General features: G+C 36.8%; 2 protein-coding genes across 3 annotated transcripts; both read left to right on the top strand.

Moving 5' to 3' along the window:
- The first annotated feature begins 4,434 nt into the window (after positions 1-4,434).
- LOC103483101 (serine/threonine-protein kinase D6PKL2) lies at positions 4,435-15,682 on the top strand. Of its 2 annotated transcripts, XM_008439541.3 has the most exons (4): positions 4,436-4,650; positions 4,977-5,132; positions 5,451-6,812; positions 14,575-15,682. In XM_008439541.3, the coding sequence occupies exons 3-4, from the start codon at positions 5,500-5,502 to the stop codon at positions 15,443-15,445; spliced, it is 2,184 nt and encodes a 727-aa protein (XP_008437763.2). In that variant the 5' UTR covers positions 4,436-4,650; positions 4,977-5,132; positions 5,451-5,499; the 3' UTR covers positions 15,446-15,682. The 2 variants fall into 2 exon arrangements, with proteins under 2 accessions (XP_008437762.2, XP_008437763.2); XM_008439540.3 differs by lacking the exon at positions 4,977-5,132 and having other exon boundaries at positions 4,435-4,650.
- Positions 15,683-17,582: 1,900 nt separating this feature from the next.
- LOC127149933 (ethylene-responsive transcription factor 1-like) lies at positions 17,583-18,062 on the top strand. Its single transcript, XM_051086331.1, has one exon. The coding sequence runs from the start codon at positions 17,583-17,585 to the stop codon at positions 18,060-18,062; it is 480 nt and encodes a 159-aa protein (XP_050942288.1).
- The last annotated feature ends 1,386 nt before the right edge of the window (positions 18,063-19,448 follow it).

Raw genomic sequence — 19,448 nt, 5'->3', positions numbered from 1 at the left:
CTTGATCGCATGGATAGCCCACGAACTAATTTAAAATAGAAAGAAAAGAAAGGAGAGAGGAAAAAAAAAAAAAAAAAACCACAAGCAGTGAAGCTGGAAATTTGGAAGGAAGAACAAAACAAACAGCAGCTGCAAAAGCATTTTCCAGTGGACCAGAGAGCGAGTGAGAAAGGAATCATGAAACAAGCCAACTTTAAGTACCTTATTTTCTTCTTTTCCTAATTCCAATAACCCAAATCTCAAACTTTCAAACCCCAATTTGCCAAACTTTTCAATAAAGCAAAGAACAAGAGCAACCCCGCAGGGCCCCACACAATACGCAAAAAGAATACAAAATTTAAAACCTTTCTCTTTATTTTGTTTTTATATTTTCCCACTCTGTCTTTCTCATTCTCATTGGCGTGACTCATGACATGAGTAGTTTAAATATTAAGAGACTAATCATTTTAATCACTAAACTTGTTTTTGCTTTCCTGGGATTAGAGCTTGGGCTGCTCTCACACGCCAACTTGTTCATTTCATGCTTTTGCTCGCCATACACCTTTACTTCCCCAATCATCGCCTACATCATCATCATCATCATCTCTCTTACTCTATTTTATTTTGTTTTTTAGAAAGGAAAAAAAAAAACTATATATTAAAACCTTTCAAATTAAGACGTCTTAACAAGTGGCTTAAATCATCCATTCACTGCTTTGTTTGCAGAGGGTGAAACTGAAAAATATATTTCAATTTAGAAATGGGATTTCTCCATCAAATTATGTAATTTATACATAGCTCTTGAATGAAAAAAAAAAAAGGGAAAAAGAAAAAGAAAAAGGAACCCCCTCTATTAAATAGAAGTGATAAAGGAGAAACAAACAACTTAGAACTGTAGCAGTGGCAGAAGGTTGGGAGTCAAAATGACAAAAGTTGGGGAAGTGGTCGCTTTGACTAATTGTGTAGGCAGGCACTTTATTATGTGCTTCCAAATTACTTTATCGATATTTTTGGTTATTAATTTGTACAAATCAAGTATTTGGTTGAAACATTTATTCAATGCTCTGCGATTCCCAATGAAAGTTGAATCTTCTCTCTTCTCCATCTCTCATTGTATTGCTATTGCCATTTCATTCCTACTTTTAGTTTCACTTTTCACATGGTCCCTTTGTTTGGTCTAACTTCAAGTCCATTTCCTCTATTACTCGCTACTCATCACACTTCAATTTCATTCCTCTATTACTCACTGCTCATCACACATTACCACGTCCTTTCTCTTCTCACATATTCCTATATTTATTCTTTATCATTATTGCTCCCTCCATCTTACTTTTCTTTTCTCTCTCTCTCTCTTTTAATATTATCCGTCACATGCCAAACCCATAGGTGGCAATTACCAAATCCTTCTAATTCGTCTGAGCTAATGAACTTGTCATCTTATTAATTTCTTTTCGATTATTAGACCCTTTTGAATTTTACTAAACTCGGAAATAAAAATTAAATGACTCTCCATATTATTAATGAATATACCAATGATATTTATAAATGCGGAGAGAGGAAAACTGTGAAGAAATAACCAATCATAACAACAACTAATGATAATATTAGTTGGTTTCAGCTGAATAGCTAAACTCACTTAATACTTCTAATAAATTTGAAGCTAACACAAATAATAATAACTTAACTTTATATTTAGCTGTTCTGGAAATTCAAGAATTGCATGTCGGTGTTCTCTGCAATAATCTGTACAATGTTTGAGGAGGAGAACAAAGCAAATCTGGGACTGGAGATAATGCAAAATGAATGTTTAGACACAAGTTCTCTTCTCACTCGAAATCAAAAACAAGTCAAAAGACAATTAAGAAAATAAAAGGCCGTATTCCCGGTGATTCCAATAAGATCTGGTTTTTATTATTATTATTATTTTTTTTTTTTTTTTTTTTTGAGACTGTGACGTAACATTGTATGGGGTTTCAACCTATTTAGACATCGAAACATGCAAGAAAGGGACTATTTTATACAATTAAATTTATGACAGCCCCAGTGGCCAAGCCACATAGACATACCATATATAATAGCTAGAAATTTTGTTGGATGGCTTCCAGATGTGCACATATTGGTCTCAGCAGTTATACAAAAAATTAAATATAATTAAATAATTAGTAAGACAGACAGGTTAAACAATTATTTTTATTATTAACTAGAAAAACTCTTTTAATTTATTTATTTAAGTATTTAAATAAAAATTAATGTAAATAATGTGTATGTAAAGTTGGATAGCCAAATTTGGATGTCTTACTTCTATTTGAAATACAGAACAATAATTTTTAGTTACAAAATATGCTTGGAATTTATCATAAATAGCTTTCATAAGAGTTTATACTGAGGACCTTTTTTAAGTATTAAATCTAGACAATTATATATATATATATATATATATTCCTTACCGTTTTGGGCTGCGATGGTAAATAATTATAAGTTTTGACTGTATAACGCGTTATTGTACAATTAGCTTCTTTCTCAATAAAATATTACAACTCAAATGAATGAGATGTGATTCAAGTTTGGTGACTATAAATAGCTTGTTGACATGATCATACATGAAATAGTTACCGTATACCTTTTTTTCCTTTTCCTCTATGAAACCATGTTACTTCTTTTATTTGAAAACAAAAGTTATTTTTTAGCTTCCTCATTTGTTTGTAATAGAAACGAGAGACAAAAATTGTGGTGTGTAACAAATGGGATACAAGTATTTTTTATATATATTGGTTGTAACTAACTATGTCAACTAATAAAGAAACAAATATAAAGTATATCAACTAATTTCTTTTATTTTGGAAGTTTGATGGTGTAAATTACATTTAGTTCAGTATATCAATTATATAGCATGTATACATTGTTGATATGCAAAATATATGAAATATATCATTGAACTATAACTTTTGGTATTTCAATTTTACACTAATACTAATTCAAGATGTATTTAAAATATATTATTTAGGATATCAATAATATGTCATAATTTGTTCGGAGTGAAATGCTAAGTACTAGATCATTGGTGCAAAAGTAGTTTTATTTGCACTTATGAAAAAAATCATTTAAAATTTAATAGTGAGGGGTAATATTAATATACAATAATAATTAAAAATTATTTTCAAGCATACGTTGGTATTAGCAGTATACCACCAATTAATTATAAATATAATTCAAATACATAACCTTATTGTATTGGTTAAAATTTTCTTTCAAATAAACTGCAATATCGTTAATATTGTATTGAATAACTTGTCTATTCAAAATTAATTTTCAAGCTTTGGTATATATTTTATCAACGTATACTCAAAATGGCTAATTGCCAATAAGGCGAATCGAAACACTTATAATTCAATGACGTAAAAAATGATATTTTACAAAAACAAGTGAATAACGATTGAATTAAGTTGACAGACAAATAACAAATATTATATGAAAAACTTGTTGACTTGTAACTATGATATAATGAATGATAAATTTGGTATATCATTTGTTTTATGCAACATATAAAATATATGAATGGACTTTTACACCAACCATAAAAGTAGCTAGAATCGATGTACTATTACTCTTGATATACTTGTTATACACCCTAAAATTGGAATAATAACAAGCAAGAATCAATATAATGTTTGTTGTTATGTTAGTAATTTTTGGTGAACCACCACTAGACTTATTTCCATCCAAAATTTACAACTCCACGAATAAGCTATACACTTAAATGACAAATCATTATTATTATCTACGGCTCATTGGTTATATGTTACAATTTAACGTTTATTGAGAATTGGGCCACTCAAAGCAATATGGTTTCATAGATTAAAATTAGAATACTTGTTGAATTAGTCACATAATTAACTAATTATGCATTAGCCTCACATATTTTTTCTTTTCAATAGGAGGAGCATAAATATTTAAAAAGCCAAATAGAATACATATGGAAGAAACAGCTTAGGAAACCCAATCCCTATGTTTAGTACTGGGGAGACAATAAGCCTAAGTATATAGGAACAAGTTCGACGATTACAAGGTAGATAGACAAATTAAATTTTATAAAAGAAAGAAAAAAAGGGGAGAGGATAACAGAGAAAAGAAGAAAATAGGAATGCGTAAGGTAAGTGGGGGTGGTGGAGATGAAAATGGAGAAAATTCAAAGCAGCAGCAGTAGTAGTCGTACGAACTCAGATTATAGGGGTTGGTTGCTTATACTTAATACTTCCGAGATTAAAGCAATAGCAAATAGGCGAAAGGGAGAGTAGTAGGGCGAGGCGGAGTGGAGCGTCCCCACCTGTTTGAAAAGAAGTGCAGGTTAAAGGAGGAACAAAAGTGGGTCCATTCCTGAGGTGACTGTCCCACACTTCCCTCTCTTCTCTTTCTCTTTCACAGTCACTCACTGCTAAAGTTGCGTTCCGCATTCCATTTTCCGCCCAACTCAAACCAAGAAAAAAGCCAAAAACAAAACACCATAACCACAACCTTCCTTCCTTCCTTCCCACTTACACTTACACTTACACCTACACCTAGACCACCGCCAGCACTGCCTTCTTCTCCGCCTTCTGTTACCTCTCCCCAACCTCACTGAACGCTCTGCTCCACCCTGCAGGCCCCTACCCTTCTCATACTCTCTTCTTCCAGGTTCAACTTCTCTTCTTCTTCTTCTTCACCTCATCCCCTCATTTCCTCCTCCAGATCTCTTTTTCTTCTTTACTTTTTAACTTACACTTCATTTTAACATTTCCCTCTCTTTCACTCCTCTTTTTACACTCTTTTTCCCACCTTCCTCGAATGTGATTTTATGGAATGGCTAAAAAACATTGTCAATATTGGAATTTCACTGCTTATCTAATTTTCTTAGCTTCTTGTTTATGCAATCTACTCCACTTGGGTTTTGAAGTTTCTAACTGCTCCCAGGGCACGGGGTTATATCGTTAACCTTCACTCACCTTTTTTCCCCCTTGCAGGATGTTGGTTTTCGATTGCATTAGGTTTTACAATAATTTGAGTTCTCGGGGATCTCTGTTTCCTGTACACGAATATTCCTCACATTGTTAACTGCTTTTCCCTAGTTTCTTTCAATACTTCTTCTCCAGTTCTCCTCATTCATTTTCTTTTCCTAGGTATATCTCCTCCCCCTTTCTGCTTTGGAAATTAGGTAGACAATGATAGTTACTTTTAAGGGTTTGTTTTCTGTCGTTACCCCGCCTTCATCGATTGATTGTAAAATCACACCATACGCGAGACGTAACAAATCGTTTTCTCACTGTTTTTTCCCCTGTTAGTCAACTGGTTTTCTTGTGAGCGAGTATGGCGCATTCATTCATTTATTTTAGAGAACGCCTGGAATAATGAATAAAAATACATTGATTAGTAGGTTTGTTTTTTTAGATCTCACCAGTTGAAGATAGGATTAACTGAATCAAATTTCATTTCCGCAGAATTTTTTCCCTTGGAAATTTCTCTATGTGATGACACAAGTCACTAGATATGAAGAGGATTCCAGAGTCAAAAGCACTACCATTATTTCTGCCCATAGAGATGCTTCCAGAATCAAATGTACTTCCAGGAAAATTTTGTGTTTTGGATGATATACCAAAAGCACATGTGGCCTCAGCCAAGCAAGCTGGCCACTGGTCGAACATGCACTCAGCTAAGGTAAGAGACGTTGGAAGATCAATTGGGCAAGGATTTCAAGATTCAGAAATTTCTGCACCTATACGGACATCGAAGGGAAAATCCTCTTTTTTGGGGCAGGAAGACGCTAAGCGTGATATCAATTTAAAGGGTAGTAGCTCTTTGATTGAGGAGGGTGGTCCAAGTTCCTTCTCTGGGGCTAGCCACCCGCCAGAGCCCGTGGATATGGATCTAATGAGAACTGTTTATGTACCCATTGGGCAAAATAAGCCTGATCCTGGCTGCTTGATGAAGAGTTTTTCCGTAAAGGGCCCTTTTCTGGAGGATCTTTCAATCAGGGTTCCAGCCAAGAAACCAAGCCCTGCTGTTCTCTCTCCTGCAGAAAGCTTAGTTGACGAGCTGCATGACTTGGGTGTTTTATCTTCCCCCTTCTCAATTCCTCGTGCATCACAAAATACAGAAACCTCTCTACTTCCCCCCGATTCTGAGGAGAAGGAATGCGTTTGGGATGCTTCTTTGCCACCAAGTGGCAATGTAAGTCCACACAGTAGCATTGACAGTAGTGGAGTTGTCACAGCTATGAGCATTGTTAATAGTTGTGCTAGCACTTATCGAAGTGATGGAATGGTTAGTATTGAGCGGAACTGCGAGAGTGCAAAAGGAAGCATGAGAGGGGACTCTCTCGAGAGTGCAAAAACAAGTGTTAGTCGAGCTAGTGATAGCAGTGGTCTCAGTGACGATAGTAGTTGGAGCAATATCACAGGAAGTGCTAATAAGCCCCACAAAGGAAACGATCCGAGGTGGAAAGCCATCCTTGCTATTCGAGCAAGAGATGGAATATTAGGCATGAGCCATTTTAGACTGCTGAAAAGACTTGGTTGTGGTGATATTGGCAGTGTTTATCTCTCAGAGCTAAGTGGAACGCGCTGTTATTTTGCAATGAAAGTAATGGACAAGGCATCGCTTGCTATAAGGAAGAAGTTAACGAGAGCTCAGACAGAAAGGGAGATCTTGCAGTTACTTGACCATCCATTTCTGCCGACTTTGTACACCCATTTTGAGACTGACAGATTTTCCTGTCTAGTAATGGAATATTGTCCAGGGGGAGACCTGCACACTTTGAGGCAACGCCAACCGGGGAAACACTTCTCCGAGTATGCCGCGAGGTACGTTAAATACTTTACTGAGAAAAATACCATGAACGGCAGTTCTCTAGTGACTCCTTTGGTGCTTTGCCTGCTAGTAATTCTTCCTTCACTTCCACAGTTTTCAATTAATTTTAAATCACATGCTTTTCTCGATCTTAATATCTAGATCCAATTGTTGTTGTAGTTGATGTTTTCTTTCTTTTTCCCCCCTTTCTCTTGTTCTCATTCAACACAGTTTCTGGAAGGGATGAAACATTTTACTCTAATCAGGCTTATGCTCCACAACATGTGTTGATCTAGCGTCTTTCAATTCTAACTGCCTATAGTTGTAATTTCTTTTTTCCTGTTTTTATTAAACAACTTTAATTGAGATGAATGAAAGAATACAAAGGCTCACAAAAAAAAAAAAAAAAAACCCCAAAAAAGGAAAACCTTTGCTTTTAGTTGTGTCATCGTTCTTTATTTGAATGTCTCCTAAACTATGTGGACTATCATAGATCTTGCAGTTTCTTTGATGGATGGGCTCTGTAAAACCAAAATATGATAGTCCAGCCGAGCCTGACAACAGTCCATAGTTGGTTGTTTTTATTTGTCTCATCATTGGAGTTTGAACGTTTTTTCAGTACAACTTTTATCGATACTTAAAGTCCTTTGCTAAAGTGGTTGATTCTGTTGTTATTCCCCCCTTTCTTCCTGGTTATGCATTTCAACGATCTATAAAGCTAATGGCAGATAAACTGCAGTAGTGAAAATAAAGCTTCTGTTTAGTATTGCGTGGATACTTCCTAGCCTAAATTTATTTTCCTTCTTTCTGAAAATGAGTCTACTCGATAAATCTATATATTCTTGATAGAATGGATGTAGGATGAAGGCTAACTGGCTACAGAGAACGAGTAGTATTTTACTTGTAAACTCTATTTTAGTTGATTATAAGAACTTTCTCTAAAGTAATTAATTCCTTGACCTGTGCTCTTAGGAACAACATAGGGACCGAATCTTAAAGTCCATGCTTGAGGGCATACCTTCTGGCAAACACACAGGTCATTTCTATCACCATATCTCCCTTTCTCATCTGGAGCAGGAAGATGTTTTTTTGCTTCTGCTCTAATACTCCCACACTATTTCAGAGATGGGAATCTATCCTTGATCCCTAGGCACAGAAGTTGCCAGATTTCATCCCGTAAGAATTGCAATCCAACAAAATCACCAAGTCATTTGTTCCTTGCTTATTGAACCAGCTTCGTTTGCATGCCAGCCAAACCAAACATCGATATTCATCTGCTATACCTTGTATTAGCCGTTAGCTCTAGATGGGAAAATTTTCACATGCCATTGACATTGGTTAATCTAGTCAGCAAATTGATAAGAATGTGAAATGGAGCAGGTAAAGAAGGTCCTTAATTTTGGGGGTGGGGAGGAGGGTTCTACAAGGCATGTCCCAATTGAAGGAATCTTTACTCACACACTTGCAACCTCTGATTTAAAAAGACACACGTCGTATTCTTTGGGTAACTAGATAACTGATTGTTCCTGGATTCCCTTGATAGACCTCTTATTAAACAAGTTTACAGTAGAAGGAAGAATAGGCTTTGTTAGTAAGTAGCACGTGTAGAAAATACTAGATAAAAAAACACGTGATTTTAAATAGAGTTAGTGCGCAGGTTTTGGTGGGAAAGACAGCTGTATTTGGGCGGGAAAAGCTGTTAAATAGAGTTAGCGTGGGAGGGAAGGGACATGTTCTGTTTTGTTAGAGAATTGAGTGAGAAATAGAATTCTGATTTTCTGGTTGAGAGAAGAACAGAATTGTAGATTGTAACCAAGGATTGATATCTCTTCAATCCTAATTGTGTAAAGAAAGTGAAGTAATAAAGGATCTTGATTCCAAACTGTGTTGGAGTTCCAACATTTTGGTATCAGAGCCGTGATTCGGGAGGGATGGTGCAGACCCGCATTGAAGAACGGTTGGAATACATCGACCAGGAGATTGCCGGAATGAAGAAAGAGTTGAGTAAAATGCCGGCGATTGAGGGAGGATTAGCCGAAATCGCGAAGAGCATCGATCTAATGCGTCTTCAGTCGGAAAAACAGCAGCAGCTTTTGTTCACGATCATTGAGACGAGTTCGAAGGAGAGATCAATGATGAGTGGGCAAGCGACAGAACCCGCCGTGAAGGATTTTGAAAAAGCGAAAGGGAAAGAAAGCGACGCGTCCTCCAGTAGAATGAATGAATCGAATCGGAATCACCGAAACGATGGAGGAGAACGGAGGATCGACAGCGACGATGGATACTCTGACCGAAACAAATTTAAAAAGATCGAGATGCCCGTTTTCACTGGAGAGGATCCCGATTCTTGGCTGTTCCGAGCAGAGAGGTATTTTCAAATTCATAGATTAACAGAGTCTGAAAAAATGTTGGTGTCGACCATTAGTTTCGATGGTCCAGCACTGAATTGGTATAGATCTCAAGAGGAGAGAAATAAATTTGTTAGTTGGTCGAATATGAAGGAGAGGTTGTTAATTCGTTTTCGGTCCAGTAAAGATGGCACTATTGGCGGGCAATTTCTGAGAATTAAACAAGAGGGTTCTGTAGAGGAATATATAAATTTGTTTGACAAAATGGTAGCTCCAGTTAATGAATTGCCGGAATGGGTGATTGAAGATACTTTTATGAATGGCCTGTTGCCGTGGGTTAGATCAGAAGTTGTTTTCTGTCGACCGAAGGGTTTGGCAGAAATGATGGAAGCGGCACAAATGGTTGAAAATAGAGAAATAGTAAGAATGGAGGCGAAAATGAGTGGGTACTCAGGGGGTAAGTTGTCTAGTCAGATTGCTAGCAATGGGAAAATAAATCCGGGAGGAGTAGCAGGAGACATTAAAGGAAATTCTTCATTTTCCACTCGAACCATAACCTTGAGAAGTCAGGCATCCAATGAAAATCGAAGGGAGGGAACATATAAACGGCTACCTGATGCAGAATTTCAGGCTCGGAAAGAGAAGGGCTTATGTTTTCGTTGCAATGAGAAGTATTTTGCAGATCATAAGTGTAGATTGAAGGAACAACGTGAGTTGAGGATGTTTGTAATAACCGAAGGGAAAGATGAATATGAAATCGTTGAGGAAGAAAAAGAGGAAAAAGATTTGGGCGGCCTAGAAGTCAATGGGGACTTAACCACAGTGGTTGAATTATCAATCAACTCGGTGGTTGGTCTCAATGATCCTGGAACTATGAAGGTGAGAGGTAAATTGCTTGGAGAAGAAGTGATTGTATTGATCGACTGCGGAGCAACACATAACTTTGTGTCTGAAAAACTAGTAAAGAAATTGATTTTACCAGTCAGAGAAACTTCACACTATGGCGTAATCTTAGGTTCTGGAGCAGCTGTTCAGGGTAAAGGAATCTGTGAAAAACTAGAAGTGCAGTTGAATGGTTGGAGGATTGTGGAGGATTTTCTTCCTTTAGAACTTGGAGGAGTAGATGTCATTTTGGGAATGCAATGGTTGTACTCATTGGGGGTAACTATAGTAGATTGGAAGAACCTATCTCTATCCTTTGTGGCTGAAGGAAAAGAGGTAAAGATCAAAGGGGATCCTAGCTTGACTAAGGCAAGGATCAGCCTAAAGAATATGATGAAAAACTGGGAAGAAAGGGATAGTGGATTCTTGATTGAGTGTAGATCCTTGCAAGTGAGAACAGTAGGAGATGAGGAGTATTGTTTGTTAAACACAGAAGCAGTGAGCAAGGGACTGATTAGTTCAGTGATCAAACAGTACCAAGATGTCTTTGATTGGCCAGAAAAATTACCTCCTCGGAGAGAGATAGAGCATCATATACATATGAAAGATGGGACTGAACCAATTAATGTGCGGCCATATCGATATGGATTTCATCAGAAGGGGGAAATGGAGAAGTTAGTTCAAGAAATGTTGGATTCAGGGGTGATAAGGCCAAGTACAAGTCCATATTCCAGTCCAGTTCTGTTGGTTAAGAAAAAAGATGGGAGTTGGCGATTTTGTGTAGATTATAGAGCAGTAAACAATGCCACGATCCCCGACAAGTTTCCCATACCAGTAGTAGAGGAATTGTTTGATGAGCTATGTGGAGCAACTCTATTTTCCAAGATTGATTTGAAATCGGGGTATCATCAAATTAGAATGGCTGATGAAGATATAGAGAAAACGGCTTTTAGAACACATGAGGGCCATTATGAATTTTTAGTCATGCCATTTGGGCTGACCAATGCTCCGGCTACCTTTCAAGTTTTGATGAATGCAATTTTCAAACCATTTCTCAGAAGGTTTGTGTTAGTTTTTTTTGATGACATATTGGTTTATAGTAGAAATGAGAAGGAGCATGTGTTACACTTGGAAATGGTGTTGAAAGTGCTGCGGCAACATGAACTGTATGCTAACCAGAAGAAATGTCAGTTTGCTCAAGAGAAAATTGAGTATTTGGGACATGTGATTTCGGGAGAGGGTGTGGCAGTGGATCCGGAGAAAATTAAAGCAATTTGTGACTGGCCACGACCTACAAATGTCAAAGAAACTAGAGGATTCCTTGGATTGACAGGATATTACCGGCGTTTTGTGCGCAATTACGGTACTATTGCTGCACCACTTACTCAGTTATTAAAGAAAGGAGGATTTAGTTGGACTGAGGAAGCTACTCAGGCTTTTGACCGGTTGAAGTCTGCAATGGTATCCTTACCAGTGTTAGCTTTACCGGACTTCAATAAGCAATTTGAAATAGAGGCTGATGCATCTGGATATGGAGTTGGAGCTGTATTGGTTCAAGACAAAAGACCACTAGCATATTTCAGCCACACATTAGCACTGAGAGATAGAGGTCGACCGGTGTATGAAAGGGAACTTATGGCTATTGTGTTAGCAGTCCAAAGATGGCGACCGTATTTGCTGATTGGGAAGTTTAGAGTCAAAACTGATCAGAAGGCGCTTAAATTTTTGTTAGATCAGAGGATTATACAACCGCAGTATCAGAAGTGGATAGCTAAATTGTTGGGCTACTCGTTTGAGGTAGACTATAAACCGGGAGTGGAAAACAGAGCAGCTGATGCTCTGTCACGGAAACCAGAGGAAGTACAGTTGTTTGGGTTGTCTATACCGATCACTGTTGATTTGGATGTGATCAAAAGAGAGGTGTCTCAAGATTCTAAGTATAAAGAGATAGTAAGACAGCTTGAGCAAGGAGAAGAGTTGCAAGTAGACAGCTATTCTTTGCAGAAAGGATTGCTGATGTATAAGAACCGATTGGTAATTGTTCAGCAATCTTCTTTGAAACCAGTAATTCTAGAAACTTTTCATAATTCAGCAGTTGGTGGACATTCTGGGTTTCTGAGAACTTATAAAAGAATAGCAGCGGAGTTGTACTGGAAAGGGATGAAGGCAGAAATTAAAAAACACTGTGAAGAGTGCCTAACTTGTCAAAGAAATAAAACAATGGCTCTATCACCTGCCGGTTTACTGGTTCCATTGGAGATACCTCAGGTTATATGGAGTGAGATATCCATGGATTTTGTGGAAGGACTTCCAAAATCAAATGGGTATGAGGTAATTCTGGTTGTGGTAGACAGATTGAGCAAATATGGGCACTTCTTACCATTGAAGCATCCGTTTACTGCTAAATTGGTAGCAGAGTTGTTTGTTAAGGAGGTAGTAAGATTGCACGGGTTTCCCTTATCCATTGTATCGGATAGAGACAAGGTATTCCTTAGCCAATTCTGGACTGAATTGTTTCGTTTGTCGGGCACCAAATTAAATAAAAGCACAGCTTATCATCCTCAATCAGATGGCCAAACGGAGGTTGTGAACAGAGGGGTGGAAACATATTTGAGATGCTTTTGTAATGAGAAACCCAAGGAGTGGATTAAATGGCTGCCATGGACAGAATATTGGTATAATACGACTTATCAACGTTCAATTGGTATGACTCCATTCCAAGTTGTTTATGGCCGACAACCTCCTACTATTGTATCTTATGGAAGTTCTCCATCTAAGAATTCTACTGTTGAAGAGATGCTGCAGGAAAGAGATATTGTTCTGGTTTCTTTACGAGAACATTTGCGCTTGGCACAAGAGCAAATGAAGTCATATGCGGATCGAAAAAGGAGAGATGTGGAATTTTCTGTAGGGGAATTTGTGTTATTGCGCATTCGCCCTTATCGACAGATTACGGTGAGAAGTAGGAGGAATGAAAAGCTTGCTCCTCGTTTCTTCGGGCCATATGAAATTATTGAGAAGATTGGACCCGTCGCCTATCGTTTACAGTTGCCAGAGAATTCCAGAATTCATCCGGTATTCCATGTATCTCAGTTGAGGAAATTGGTGGGACAGCATGAAAATATTCAACCTACTATTCAGTTTGTTGATGAGAATTATACATGGAAGTCTGAACCAGAAGAAGTTGTTGAATACCGAAAGACAGGGGCTGAACAGTGGGAAGTTTTGGTGAGCTGGAAAGGGTTGCCTAAGCATGAAGCTTCTTGGGAATCCTATGAAGAAATAAAAGAAAAATTTCCAACTCTTCACCTTGAGGACAAGGTGAATTTAAAAGGGGGAAGTAATGATAGACCTCTTATTAAACAAGTTTACAGTAGAAGGAAGAATAGGCTTTGTTAGTAAGTAGCACGTGTAGAAAATACTAGATAAAAAAACACGTGATTTTAAATAGAGTTAGTGCGCAGGTTTTGGTGGGAAAGACAGCTGTATTTGGGCGGGAAAAGCTGTTAAATAGAGTTAGCGTGGGAGGGAAGGGACATGTTCTGTTTTGTTAGAGAATTGAGTGAGAAATAGAATTCTGATTTTCTGGTTGAGAGAAGAACAGAATTGTAGATTGTAAACAAGGATTGATATCTCTTCAATCCTAATTGTGTAAAGAAAGTGAAGTAATAAAGGATCTTGATTCCAAACTGTGTTGGAGTTCCAACATCCCTTTGGACTGAGAACTTGAGAAAGAATGAGGATAATAGAGGTTAGAGTTGCATTTGAAGACATTGTGCAGGTTCATATTTATATATAAACTGATAGGTTATGTTATACATTATGGCAAACGTTCTTTTATCACAACATTGATTCGTTTTTCAAATGAAAGATATTGGTCCCTCTCCCCTGTGGTTTTTTCTTTTGTGGTCAGTTTGTTTTCTACATTTTGTGTGTTTGAATGCGTGTTTTCTTCCATCCTTGTTATTCAACTTGGATGTAGAGACACATCCACATGTCTAAGTAAAGGTCCATTGACAGCTCCTAATTTTTCCACCACGTCATTGCTGTATCCTATTTTGACTGGAGGTAATAGACTACAATTTCGTGATTGTTTTCATTCCTGTAGGTCTACTCTGCTTCATTTATTTTTTAGTGGACTGTGCTTCTTTTTGCACTTATTTTATTATCCACTTAGATTGCTGACCTTTTATTCTCCTTGGCAACCCTCCACCGAGGATTTTAGGTTGTGTTTCTTAAATATAATATTGAATTTACCTTCACTCATTAGCTTTGGCTTTTAGATCAATTGGTGGTTTGAGATGATATCAGAGCTGATTGGTTTATTAGCTTCTGCACTCAAATCCTTGTGTTTGTTATTTCTCCCTATTTTATATTGATCTCCACTTATTGGACCTTTCATATATTTCGAGCCTGCAAATAAGGGGAGTGTTAGATATGATATTAAATTTATCTTTACTCATCAACTTAAGCCTTTGGATCAATTTTTAATTTAAGAATGTTGTTCATTTGGGATATGATACTAAATTTGTTTATGTATTTGCAGGTTCTATGCGGCAGAGGTTTTACTGGCTCTCGAATATCTTCACATGCTTGGAGTGGTCTATAGGGACTTGAAACCGGAGAATGTATTGGTTCGCGATGATGGCCACATAATGCTCTCAGATTTTGACCTTTCACTAAGATGCGCAGTGTCACCCACCCTGATAAAAACTTCATACGATTCTGACCCATCAAAACGAGCTGCATTCTGTGTCCAGCCTGCCTGTATTGAGCCATCATCAGTTTGCATCCAACCTGCATGTTTTATTCCTCGACTCTTCCCTCAGAAAAGCAAAAAGAAAAGTCCCAAGCCTCGAGGTGATCTGGGGTTGCAATCCAGTACTCTTCCTGAGCTGGTAGCAGAGCCTACTGCTGCCCGCTCCATGTCTTTTGTTGGCACCCATGAATACCTAGCCCCTGAAATCATCAAAGGAGAGGGTCATGGAAGTGCTGTTGACTGGTGGACTTTTGGCATTTTCTTGCATGAACTATTGTATGGAAAGACCCCCTTCAAGGGATCGGGAAACAGAGCCACACTATTCAACGTTGTAGGGCAGCAGCTGAAGTTCCCGGAGTCTCCAGCAACTAGTTATGCTAGCCGAGATCTTATTCGTGGTTTGCTAGTAAAGGAGCCCCAGCATCGACTCGGAGTGAAGAGGGGTGCAACGGAGATCAAGCAGCATCCTTTCTTTGAAGGTGTGAATTGGGCTTTGATACGATGCAGCACGCCCCCAGAAGTGCCAAGACCAATGGAGGCCGAACTGCCCAAGTTTGGGGTAGTTGACCCAACAGGGGTCGGCGGCAGCAGTAAGAGGATGGTAGGTACAGATGTTGTTAAGTCTGGTGGTCAATATCTTGACTTCGAGTTCTTTTAACTCTCGGATTGCAGGATAGTTTGTTGGCGTCTAAAAGTAATTGGTCATTAATGTTAAAATGTGTTCTTTCACTATTCAATCTGCCTCGTAGTTAGATATTCCACTCTTAGAATTGATGCATTTGATAAATTGGTGTCTGAAAGAATCCACGTACTGAGGGCTGTCTAATATGAACAAACCATTTAGAGATTGAGCAGTTCTTCGATTTGTACACTGCAGTAAATTGCGATTCCTGGACGATAGATGCGTTCATTTTGGATGAATGAGACTTATCAGTCTAGATAATTAACTTACATCGTTATTAAGTCCATAGATAATCAAATTCCTCAATTTAGTTCTGAGCAGATTGACGACAAAGAGTCGGATATAGCTTTCTACAGGGTTTGACTATTATAACTGAATTATTCAGTGGGATTTGAGTGGACAAGAGGAGACACCAAGGCAAATAACTAACTCATGAACAAAATCATTTACATGAATACAAAAGTAGCAAAGAAACAAGAGATTATTATTATTATTATTATTATTATTATTATTATTTTCGGTTCTCTAATTTGACTCTTTTGGTTACTGTTGGCTTTGAATCGTGTTATGATTTAGATTGCATTTAGGGTGCTTACCTTTAATTTGCTTCCTTCTAATCTATTCTCGTTATTGTTTGACTTGAGTTGCATAAGAGATCTTTTCATTGATGTGGTATTGAATTTACCGCACTCCAATGCCTAAATAGTACTAAGAGATGTAAGGCTTAGTGCTCAACTAAAGATCAATTATCCTCCTTTTTAGGTGGTTGCTCAACTAAAGATCAATTATCCTCCTTTTTAGGTGGTTGAATAGGACCATTTATAAATCTATCTCTGGACACATAACATATGTTACCAAATGAGTCTTCACATTTTCTTTTGAAAAATGACTAGGTCTCATTGGAGATAGCCCTATATTCCTAAATTTCTCCTCATTTTTGACTTGTTTGTTGAAGTCAATAGACAAGCAATTAAATAAATGCCCAAAATTATTATTGTATTCAAGGAAAGCTACTTTTCTGTATTGCAAATAACTCCAAAATAGCGGTAAGTTTTAGAGATTTATATATTATATAAGAAGAAACCAAGAACATTCAAGTGAGAACTGTCCTTTAATTTATTAACAAATACTTGAACCGCACGTTTTCAATGTTAGGAAAAGGGTGGTGCGATGCTTTATTATTTATTTTAACTATTATTGCTATTTCAATTTATTTTGGAATCTAAAATAAAAACAATACATACCGCATATTAACAAAAATACTTTTCCGTTTAAAATTGTCATGCTATGTGTAACAAGAAACTTTAACCCTTTTTCTTTTAAGAAAAAAATTAATAATTAATTTTTATTCAATGTAATAAGAGAAATGTATTATGAGATAAGTTCTACCTAATCGTTGCTTTCATATGACTAATAGTGTAGAAGTATATTCAAATCTTTTTCTTCCATTTAAATATATATTTTAATTTTTGTATGTCCCTAATAATATTTATAATTAATATGTCCTTGAAATTTTTTTGCAAAAAAAACATGTCAACTATTTACAAAAATAACAAAAAAAAAAAAAAAAACATCGATAAACTTCAATCAACCTCTATAAATTGTATACTTTAATTACTTTTTTTTACCTATATGCACTAATAGACTTCAATAAGTTTATCTTAACGATAGACTTCTATTAGTTTTTATCATTGATAAATCGATAGACTTCATTTTGATAATTTGTAAATAGTTGGAGCGTTTTCCTTTCATACCTAAAAAGTCTCCTATGCCGTGATACCATTTAGTACATTCTCTTTAGGTCAATATTTAACATGTATGTATATAGCATAAAGTATTTTGTTTGATGGGTTCAGAGGTAGTTGGGATAAAAAGAGTATACGTAGATGAGGGAGTTTGTGAACACGTGGTGGTTTGGAAGCTTCAAAGAAAGTGGTGTGTTGGGTTGGTATTAGTTATATTATATTAGTATTTGGATATATAATATAAAGGAGTAGATATGGATGGAAACACACATTATACAGAAACACACATTATACAGAGAATACACAGTGTGGTAGTGTGGTTCCTTCTAATAACAATAAACCAAAGAAGAATTAGAAGCAGAAAAATCATGTTGAGCAGCAGCAGCAGCAGCAGCTTGGAAGGGTCGTCGTCGGATTTATTTCTTTTGGAGCAGATTCGGCGGCATCTTCTAGAAGACGACTTAGGGAAAGGGAGTACCAATAATAATGTTGAGGATGGAATAATAAGGTATGATATTAGTTGTAGTGGAGCTGGTTGGGAGATGAGTAACAACAACAACAACAATATGGTGGATCAAATGTCGTCAATTATTATTAGAGACAATCCGGAAGAGAAGTCTCGGCCTCGGCCCCGGCCTCGAGGTTTGCAGTTCAGAGGAGTTAGGAGGAGGCCTTGGGGGAAGTACGCGGCAGAAATCAGAGACCCGAGCAGAAAAGGAGCTCGAATATGGCTGGGGACTTACCACACCGCCCAAGACGCTGCTTTAGCTTACGATCGAGCTGCTTTTCAGATGCGAGGGGCCAAAGCTAAACTCAACTTCCCTCACATCATTTCTTCTAACAACTAATTAACTCCGAATTCAACTTATTCTACTCTTCCGTTCCATCACCCTTTTATTTCTCACCCTGGCCCTTCACAAATTATAATCTCCATTATTTTCTATCTCTACATATATATTAAGATCAGTCATCTCCAACATCACTCATCAAATTACACATATATCCTTATCAAAATGTCACATAGCTAGCTTTAACTTTCTCATTTAAAAAGAAAACCAATAGTAATAAATATAGTTATGAAATAAAACTACCACTTAGATGTAGCTATGAATCCAAAATTTGTAATGTCTCTCCTATTCACTGCCCAATAAATTTTTGCTACTTTTACACATTTTCCCATGTAGCTATGATGTCTCGCAATGTTAATCATCCAATTCCATATTAATTTCTTCCAAACGATACCTTGAGGGGATTCAAGAAGGCTATTAGAGTGGATGGTTTGAACCAAATCAGATTCCATCCACAAATTAGATAAACCTCTTGAGTGAGCAATCTTTAAGTTACGAAGAAGGATCATTGCTTCGGCTGATAACAAACATCCACCCCGCCATCCATCACCTTCGAAAAAGACCACCATTTTCCCAAGCAAATCTCTAATAATTATGATATACTATCGTAGGGGAAGTGAATTTCTTAGCCCTATTTTCGAGTGGGGTCGGGCAATTCCTTTTAATGTTACGTTGAGGTATTGGAGTCGAGCTTTCTCCTGTTATTAATAGTGAGATCTCAAGTTGCAGCCCTTTGGGCGAATTATTTGCTTAGTGAAGTTTGATTTCATAAAATAATTGTCTAAAAAGTTTTCGTGTCTACTACTTTTACATTTTCTCTCTACTATAGTAGTTTCTAAAAGTTTAGCAAATTAAAGCAATCAACTCGTGATTTAAGAAAATCAGTCAATTAAATCATGATACGCTGCTTGCGACAGATTAGGGTAGAGAGGAGAGGTATGGTATGAAGCAAAAGTCTTACGAGTATAACAGTATTTTTGGAGGGCGTCAAAATAAGGATAACGCATCATTAATTGACAGAACCTTTAATGTCATACTAAATGTGTAATGTTTAATTTCCATGTCTATCTTTGTTGTACTAAAGTTAAATAATATTTTGAAAGAAAATAAATTCTATGAGAAACATAAAAGATTATTTTGGAAGAAAATAAATCTGAAGGAAAATATAAAAGCTCTCTATTCCTCTTCAAATTTATTCTCACAAAATACTTTTTAATTTTTCGGAAACAAAGGAAGTGCGGTTCCAAGTTTCTGAATTGGTATAAATTGATAGTTACTAATCTTGGATGATTTTGATAAATCGTTAAATAGGTTTCGGTATAAAATAGTAAGGACTATACCAAATAGAGATTTGAAATAAATAATACTATAGGTAATTATATCATA

The sequence above is a fragment of the Cucumis melo genome, chromosome 6 (genome assembly GCF_025177605.1).
Source record: "Cucumis melo cultivar AY chromosome 6, USDA_Cmelo_AY_1.0, whole genome shotgun sequence".
Taxonomy (NCBI): Eukaryota; Viridiplantae; Streptophyta; class Magnoliopsida; order Cucurbitales; family Cucurbitaceae; genus Cucumis; species Cucumis melo.
The sequence above is the reverse complement of the archived record's forward strand: the minus strand, read 5'-3'. Positions and strand labels throughout refer to the sequence as shown.